This window comes from Charadrius vociferus, unplaced genomic scaffold (genome assembly GCF_000708025.1).
Source record: "Charadrius vociferus isolate BGI_N301 unplaced genomic scaffold, ASM70802v2 scaffold266, whole genome shotgun sequence".
Lineage (NCBI taxonomy): Eukaryota > Metazoa > Chordata > Aves > Charadriiformes > Charadriidae > Charadrius > Charadrius vociferus.
Window position 1 is genome coordinate 1,123,049 of NW_009649114.1, and position 8,703 is coordinate 1,131,751.

Sequence of the window (8,703 nt, forward strand, 5' to 3'; positions counted from 1 at the left end):
GGGCAGGTGAGTCCGCTGCGGCCGAGACCACGGCGAGGCAGGAGATCCCCCGAGCAACAGCCGGCAGTCAAAAAGATTGGGAAACTCCATTTTGAGGTTAAAACTGCCTGGCTTCTGAGAAAGCTGTCCCGTGCTGGCAAAAGGACTGGGGAGTTTGTGCATGCTGAGACAGGAGGCTCTGCCTGTTCCAGGGGTGCTGCCCGTGGCTGGGCTGGGGTGGCAGGGGCTGGGGGAGAGCCCGGACCCCACGGCCGAGAGCCGCCCTGGCAGGGGCGATGCGCCAAGGGGGAACGGCGCAGGGCTGGCCAACGCATCGGGGAAAAATGCAGAGATGAGGCTGTCAGTAAGTGCTTCCATCTGCGCTTTGGCCGGTGCCGTGCCTGACGCTGCCATGCGGACGGGGCTGCTGAGACAGCCCGGGGATGGTCATCCCCGCCTGGGGAGGGGGTTTGCTGGAGGCGCCCGGGGGTCCTGCCTCGGGATGGGCAGGCGCAGAGCACGTGGGGACACCACGACGTGTTGGGGACGCAGCCTGCAGGGAGCCTTTTGGGGCACTCCCAGGCTGGGTGGTGGCATCCCTGGGCTCTGCTTCGGGCACCCAGGAAAGTCCAGCCAGCTGTTGTCTTCTTTAATAAACGTAATTTTCCCCAGGACCGCCCGTGTGTGCCAGGTTTAGAGGGAGGGACTGCACTTTAGAGGGAGAGGGAGAGGCAGGGAACTTGCTCACAGAAGCTTTTAGTGGCGATGATTTGGTGCAGTGTGGTGGCGTGTCTGGACGTGCGCTGGCACCTCGGGAGCCAGTCCCGGGCGATGATGTGGGCCGGGCTCAGCACGGGGGATTCTGCCCCCACCACCGCCAGGGACGCCAGCGCAGCAGGGTGCTGGCACTGCACGGCCACGCTGCTGGCATGGAGCGGCCACGGCAGCGTCCGGGGCCCTGGGACGGCTGGGGTGGGAGCGTGAGAGGCCACGGGGAGCAGCGACTGCTCCCACACCTCCGCCAGTGCCGTGGGGGTCACCGGGAACCGATCCCACCCCCGCAGCCAGGTGACCCCCTCTCATCCCACAGGGCCCGTCCATGGATGCCAGCAAGAAGGTGGATCTGAAGATAATTATCATAGGAGCTCTGGGGTAAGGAGCGGCGCTGGCAATGGGAGGGAAGCCCCGCGTGTGCGCTGGCGCGGGAGCCTGTGGGTGCGCAGCCCCCGTTCTTGCTGCGACCGACCCCCTGAGCCCAACTTTGCAGTGCAAACCCTCACCCGTGTCCCTTCCCTCCTGCCAGCGTGGGCAAAACCTCCCTCCTGCACCAGTACGTGCACAAGACGTTTTACGAAGACTACCGCACCACGCTGGGCGCCAGCATCCTGACCAAAGTCGTCGCGGTGGACAATACCCCCCTGAAACTGCAGGTGAGCAGATCTGGGACTTCCCGGGGTGCCCGTCCCGGTCCCACGGGCACATGTGTCCCACCATGTCCTCCTGTCCCCAAATGCCTACTGGTGTCATGAGGTGTGGGGCACGCGTCGTGTGTCTGTACTCGTTCCCTTCTCTGCCCTAGATCTGGGACACGGGGGGACAGGAGAGGTTCCGGTCCATGGTGTCGACCTTTTACAAAGGCTCGGACGGCTGCATGCTGGCCTTCGACGTGACGGACAGGGAGTCCTTTGAGTCCCTGGACAACTGGAGAGATGACTTCCTGGAGAAGGTCATTCCAAGGGAGCAAGATTTCCCCATGGTCGTGCTGGGGAACAAAATAGACATCTGCGACCGGCAGGTAAGGGTGGAGGAGAGGGAGTGGGGTGCATGGATTGGGACGCCTTCGTGCCCCGATGTGTTATGAGCACTGCTCCTCCGACTGCCAAAACAGCCTTCTTCCGATGCTCACATGCAAACCAGGGCTCCCAGGCAAGGAGCTGGTGGGCAGCCAGTGCTGCCGCCTCCCCCATGCCGGCTCCATCCTCCTTTCCCGCAGGTACCCAAGGAGATTGCCTCAGCCTGGTGCAAGGAGAAGGACATCCCTTATTTTGAAGTCAGCGCCAAGAACAACATCAATGTTGCAGAGGCTTTCGAGACCCTCGCAAAGCAGGCGTTAACGACGGTGAGCATCGCTCCCGCACCGAGCCTGGGCCGGCAGCGGGGAATCGGGTGGGCGCTGGACTCAGCCACTGGCCGGAGCTGATCCGACAGACCCTCACAGCCCACCTTCTGACGCAGAACATCTGCTTATAACGTGTGGGAGAGCCCCAGGAAAGAGAAACGCATCAGTGTTTGATTTCTTAAAATAGATCTCAAACAAGTTAGACATATTCTTTTGAGTTGTTAAGAATTGCTCTTTGGCCGTGGTGATGGGAACAGGGTGTGCGGCACCACGCAGCGTGCCAGCACTGTCCTCTAGCGGCCATCCCATGGGGACCTTCGTGTCCCCACACCACACAAGCGGGGCGGCCCCACTCCTCGACTGAACTGGGTGGCTTTTCCCTATAGATTTTGTCTTTAATCACCAATCGGGACTCGACCTGTGCTCCCCAGTCCTTCGGTCCGCTCAGGCTGGTTCTGAGCTGACGTCACTCACTCATTATCTTCTCTTTCTTTTCCAGTATAAAGGGATTTTTGAGAGTTATTTAACCGACTCCATCAAACTCACTCCCAATGACAAGCCCAAGAACGGCTGCTGCTGACCCCGGGCACGCTGCCGCGCTCCGGGCTGTGCTGCACGAGCACAGCCCAGGCGTGCTGGACCCCACGATGCCCAAGGATGGAGCCCTGCTCGGGGGGCCTGTACCCCCCACCCGCCCCAGCCCAGCCATGGAGGTTGGCCAAGCCAGGACACAGGATGGGCACTCCGCTGCCGTCTGGCACCCGAGCGGGCGATCCCTCTGCGGTGACGGTGCCAGGGAGCCGGGCAGTGCTGCTGATGCCTTTCCAGAGACCATGACCTTGGTCCCACGGGTGACCCTTCCCAGTGCGTGGACCTCACGGTGCTCACGGTGGGTACGGGCTGTCCTGGGGGAGGAGTGGGGCTGGCAGCCACGGCACAGGTCTGAGAGCAGCCAGGTTCCCTCCCGGGGTCAGCCGCTGCGGATGTAACTGTTCCGTGCCTCAGTTTCCCCTGCTCTCATGCACACCCCCTGTCAAACCCCCTCCACCTCCCACCTCACTGGTGAGGACCCTCAGTAAAGCACTTTGTCAGGGATTCATTTTTTTAAAAGAAGGAAATTAAATATTTCATTTTTATTTATACATGTGTGTAGCAAAACGTTCCTGTGGTCCGGCAGCAGGAGGATGGGGTGGGGGTTCCGGGCTCTCGCGCTCTCCCACGGGCTGCGCTCCAGAATTCCCTTGGGCAAGGCAAGCAGCTCTCAGCCTGTGCCAGCTTCTCGGGGCAGGAGGATGCATTTTGGGGCTGGATTATTTTTTTTTTTTGCCCATGCAAATTTTGGGTCTGGGGAGAGAGGAGGCGTCTGGGGTGTCACGCATAACGGGTGTGCAGTGGTGGCGTGGGGGCCTGACCGGGGCGGCTGTCGGCAGAGGGAGCCCGATGGGAGTCGAGCCAAGCGGCCGCTTCCCTTCTTGCATCCATCCCGCTCTGGCTCGGGCACCTTCGAGAAGCTGCACCCCGGCACAGGGTTGGGTTGGGCAGAGAGGTGGCCGTGGCCACCCTGTGCCCCCTTCCCTGCCACCTAGGGCGCTGCACCCCTGGGGCTGCAGTACCCCGCTTTGCTGCAGAGCCGCAGGGCTGGAGGGACCCGGGGAGACCCCCAGCCGGGCACCCTGCCCTGGGCAGGTCTCCACAGGACCTCCTGCCCTCTCGCCATCCTTCTCCAGACCCATCCACACTGACCACAGCGGTCCCGCAGAGCTTCCCAGGGGCTGTGGGGGCTCTGCCCCAGCATCACCCGCACCTTTCCATGAGCAACAAGCTCCATCGTGGCTGTTCCACACCCGGGACCACAATGACACGAGCTGGGGACGGCGGCCGTCGGTGGCAGTGGCAGGGCACGGGGCCATCGGTGCGTGCGGGCAGGGTGAAACCTGAGCGAGAGCTGGGCGCGGGGGGCGCAGGGGGCCACAGTGCCGTAATTAGCCTGCCAGTCTCCGGAGAGGCACGTCGAGATCTTCCCACCCTCCTCCTTACGCAACGCTCAGCCTGTTTATTTGGGCACCACGCCGGGGGAGAGGATTTGTCCCTTAATATTGGGAGGAGGGGGGCATTAACTATTTCCTCCCGGAGCCCTGCATGCCTTTTCCCCTTGTATTCCACGGACAACCTGGAGCCTTCCTCGTGCTCAGCATCGCCCGTGGGATGCAGCCCCCATCCCGGTGCAGCCTTGGGCTGAGCATCAGCCAGCGCGCTCGGCCAGGTCCATTTGGACAGCGGGTGCTCAGCACCATCCGTGTCAGTACCAATATTGTTTCTAACTACACCCTTTCTCCAGCAGCTCTCAGTGCTGGAGGCGGCTGCAAACTTGATCTGTTTTATTCCAGCAAGCAGCAGTTTGGACACCCAGAGCTGAGCAGGTCAAACAACGCGCTTGGCAGAGCGGGTGCTCCCTCGGCCGGGGCTGAGCAGCCGCTGGCGTGTGCCATGGGCTGCTGTGGGTACCGAAGCCCACGAGCAGGAGCCGGAGCCAGGCGGGAGCTGCAGGCTTGGCTCAGGGTCCGCCTGCAGACCGAGCTGCCCTGGGGAGGCACAGCCAGGAGCGTGTCGCAGCACTCGGTCGAGCTGGGGTCAGACCTTCCACCGCAGGCGCAGCTCACTCCAGAGCCCTTGTTCAGGCTCTGAGACATTGGGCTCCAACTGAGGGGGATGGAGAACAGCGGGACCTGAGCACTTGTGTGGCTGTGGAGCATCATTCCAGACACAGGAGATAAGACTGCATAAGACATTGCAACCTTGGGAGCTGGCGGGATCTCTACTGGCATCACCACCCTATAGAGACCCCACATAACACACCTTGAAGATGTGCAGCTGCACCCGCAGCCATCCAGCTGTTCTTCTCCCTCCATCCCTCCCGGGTAGGAGCAGCAGCATGGTCCTGCCGGCCTGGCAGCCCCAGGGATGGTCAGGGTCACCCCGGGAATCCTCCCTCCCGGAGACTGGGAGACCGGCCGGGGCGGCACTGGGCCAGGCAGGATGCTGGAAGGAGTGGGCAGCGGTGCTAAGCTGGTAATACTATCCCCCGGCCGAAACGTGATAAAGGACAAGGGGAGGTTTGCAACGCGTAGGATTAACAAGGTCAGCTCGAGATTTTCTCAGGGTGAAAATCAAAGAGAAAAATATTTGCCTTGTGTGACTCAGTGAGTTCCTGCGCAGCCAGCGGTACCAGCTTGCCCCAGCGGGGGCCTGGCCCTTGGGGACAGTCAAGCAACCAAATCAACCTGAGCTCTCGCCTTCCTGCCGTCCTACCCCCACACTGCTGCATTTAATAAGTCGAAGATGCTTTCCAGCCGTGATGCCGGGCTCTGCGCTTCCCTTGGCTGGACCAGCACAGCCAGGCTGCACCTCTGCCTCCGCAGGTTTTCATTCACTGATTGAACCTACGCACAAAAATGGGTAAAACCCCAGCCTGAGGATGCTGAGCACCGAACGGAAACCATCCCTACCCTGTCGGCCCCTGCAGAGGAGAGTGCTGCCCTCTGTATTTGCAGAATTACTGCCCGGCACTCACTCCAAGCCCCTGACTCTCAGCTGCGGTTTGCTTCAGTGCTTCTGAGGTTTAATTACTCCTAACAGCTCTTCCACCCTCCGCCACCCCATGTGCTCTAAGAATGCCGCGTGCGCTCCGTTTTATCTCGTGCGAGCAGCCCGGTTGAGTTCTGACTGGTTCCAGGTGCGGGAGTCCAGTTCGAGCCCGTGGATGGGCGCTGCCTCTCCGCAGGGCTGCGCGATAGCGGCTCCTCTGCAGCTCCCTCCCCGCGGACACCTCCCGGCAGCGCGGCGACAGGCAGCGGCGTCCACCCGCCCCCGCCTGCGGCAGCCGGCGCTGGCTGGAATTAAACTCTCTTACTCACCTTGTGATCGTTAAAATGAAGTCGCTTAAAATCTGCAGAGCGGATTTTAAAAAATCAACTTTTCCTCTTCCAAAGGAGAAGCCCCCTTAAGCTGGAGTTGGGATTGAGCGTAACGCAGCGGTTTCAGCAAATGTGATAAACCCCAGAGGTTCAAAGATAGAGGTAACCTTTCAAGAGCTGCAAACATGAAAAACAAAATCATGGCATCAAGCAAAGCCCTACCTGCGCTCTCTAGTGCCACCGGGCAGCAGGTATGCAACTGCATCTCCAGCATGCCAGCACACGTTTCTGCAGGCTCCATGTGCCGTGCTTGGACGTGCCCGGTCCCTCTCACGTGTGGCAGCACCCGCCCCACGCCGGGTCCCATTTGCTCATTAACGAAGGGTTTGGCGTCGCGGCATGGCACGTGGCTGGGCACAGAGCAACGCCGGAGCATCCCGCGGCGCGCTGGCACCTCTTGTTCTGCCGTACACAAACTCCGCTGATGCTACTAATTATATGAATGACTATTCTTTGTTTCCTCCATCATTGCCCCATTATTCCACCTCAGCCGACCAGCAGTGAGCCCGCTGCGGGTGACACTAACGGGATTTGTGTCACTGTCCCCGCCATGACCACCAGGGATGTGCAATTAGCCCCTGCTTTAAGCAGGGCCAGGCGGGAGCAGACGCCGTCCCCTCGCCCTCTGCTTCATTGTCCACCTACTCACAGCAAATATTGATGCTTCTCCTTCAAACCCATCGCACGGGAGATTTTGTCACCGTGTCCCAGCTGCGGTGAGCGTCCCCGTGAGGGGTCGTGTGGGGCCGCGGGGCTCTGTGCGGCCCGGGGGGCTGCGAGCGGCGGGGCCGGGGGACGCGGCAGGTCTGCGAACCGGCACGTAGAGAGGATTAGGGGCTGTGGCCAGTGCCCCAGTCAGCTACGGTACATGCTGAAGTCAGCACCCAGCCTGAGCCTCAGGCGTCCCTCCAGCCACGTGGGGGACAGCAGCGCAGCGCAATCTGCTGCCAGCCGTCCGCTGGGACGGGGGCTTCGCTCTGCCCAACCTGGGACAGGGCTGCACCGTGGTCCCGTGGGGCACTAGCGAGGGCAGTGTTCTGCCTGGAGGGTTTTCCACCCCTCGCCGCAGTCGATGTGCATTTTGCAAAGCCCTCCGGAAATGCCGAGGGCTGTGGTGAGGGTCCCGTGCACAGGGCAGACCCACGGGCACGGCACGGGCAGGAGTAACAGCAGTAACTCGGAGAAATCCTGAAAGGATGGGTTTCACCGGGATGGGACTGCTCCCCGGGCAAAGGGCCAGCCCAAGGCCAGGCACGGGCAGTGGGCAGCTTGGCGGTGACGGAGGCACGGCCAAGCAGCGGTGCTCACTAGGGATGGATGTGGTCCTTTGCTCAGGGGTGGACGTCGTCTTCGCTAAGGAGTTTCGGTGCTCTCCGCACCTGGAGAGCAGGAGCAGCTTCAGTCTCCCGCCGATGTGCACCCGTCACCCGATGAGGAGCTCACCGCCCCCAAATTCCCCTGCTTTTGGCTTGAGATTGGCCGGACTCTGTCCTGCGTGAACGAGCAGCTCCTCAGAGCGTGGAGAGATGTGAACCGTGGTGACTTCCAACCTTTCCCTCGTGCTGACCAAGGGGAAAGCGCAGACATCTTCTCGCTGTGCTGGCTGAGAACCCTTGGGTCTTGCAAAGCACAGCCGGCATGTGGCCACCAGCATCCCTGGGGACGTGGCCAGAGCAGGAGCCGGGGCACGTGCGGACCAGGAGGGCAGGCTCCCTCCGAGCCCCGGGCGAGGCGCAGGGCAGGCAATCTCCCGCCGGGTTTCACCCGGGCATTGCATCCCTCCGGCCTGAAATGATTTATTCAGCTTTAAATGCCCGCTGCCCGCCAGCTCTTTCAAGGCAGCCCGGGCTGGCTCGTTGGGACCACGCCACCGGCGCCTGGTCATCGCTGCAGCACGGCAACACCCTGCCTAAAACTTTTGAAAAAAGGCAAAGCGGGCTGCCGGCTCTTTCATCTCAGAGCTGGATCCTGATCTCTCTAACCAGGGGCGACAGGACCTCCATCGCAGCCATCCTCGCTTTAAACACCTGAGTACTTCTGAAGATATTGACCTCAGAGCCCCGAACAATGAGACGGTTTATTTCGCAGCTTATCTCCCATCACCGAGCTTTGAGCATTTTGGCCTTAATGAGTTGCCCAAGGCCACATAGCAGGCAGCAGCGCACAAACGCGATGGCTCTGTCTCCTGCGCTGCCGTTGGGACCGCGTTCGCTGTTCGCTCACACCGACCCTGCTCCCGCGGCTTCCCCGGCTTCGCACCGCCTTGCACGGACACCTGCGTGAAGGGGGGAGAAGCTGTATGTCGCTGAGCTTCTCCCAAACTCTTCCACACGCCTTCCCACATTTTTGGGGGGAAAGATTGCTCTTCTCTTCTTTTTTTCTTTTTTTCTTTTTTTCTTTTTTTCTTTTTTTCTTTTTTCTTTTTTTCTTTTTTCTTTTTTTCTTTTTTTCTTTTTTTTTTTTAAATTGGAAAACCTCCCTTTACTGGAATTCAATTGTTTGCGTGAAAAAAAAAAAACAAACCTCATTTCGGTTGACTCTCCTAATTCAAAGAGTGGGCAGAAAGCCTCGAGGGGGAGAAGCAATGAGCGGTTGGGGGGGCAGCAGAGCCCGGAGCCATCCCCCAGCCCG

General features: G+C 60.6%; 1 protein-coding gene across 1 annotated transcript; it reads left to right on the plus strand.

The window, feature by feature from the left end:
* The first annotated feature begins 1,078 nt into the window (after positions 1-1,078).
* RAB7B (RAB7B, member RAS oncogene family) lies at positions 1,079-2,678 on the plus strand. Its single transcript, XM_009888212.1, has 5 exons — positions 1,079-1,131; positions 1,283-1,409; positions 1,559-1,774; positions 1,973-2,098; positions 2,598-2,678. Exons 1-5 carry the CDS (start codon positions 1,079-1,081, stop codon positions 2,676-2,678), a joined length of 603 nt encoding a protein of 200 aa, XP_009886514.1.
* Positions 2,679-8,703: the final 6,025 nt, after the last annotated feature.

Coding starts and splice junctions, on each gene's coding strand:
- RAB7B (XM_009888212.1), top strand. CDS start 1,079: ATGGATGCCAGCAAGAAGGTGGATCTGAAGATAATTATCATAGGAGCT. Junction 1,775..1,972: donor TAGACATCTGCGACCGGCAG/GTAAGGGTGGAG, acceptor CCTTTCCCGCAG/GTACCCAAGGAGATTGCCTC. Junction 2,099..2,597: donor CAAAGCAGGCGTTAACGACG/GTGAGCATCGCT, acceptor TTTCTTTTCCAG/TATAAAGGGATTTTTGAGAG.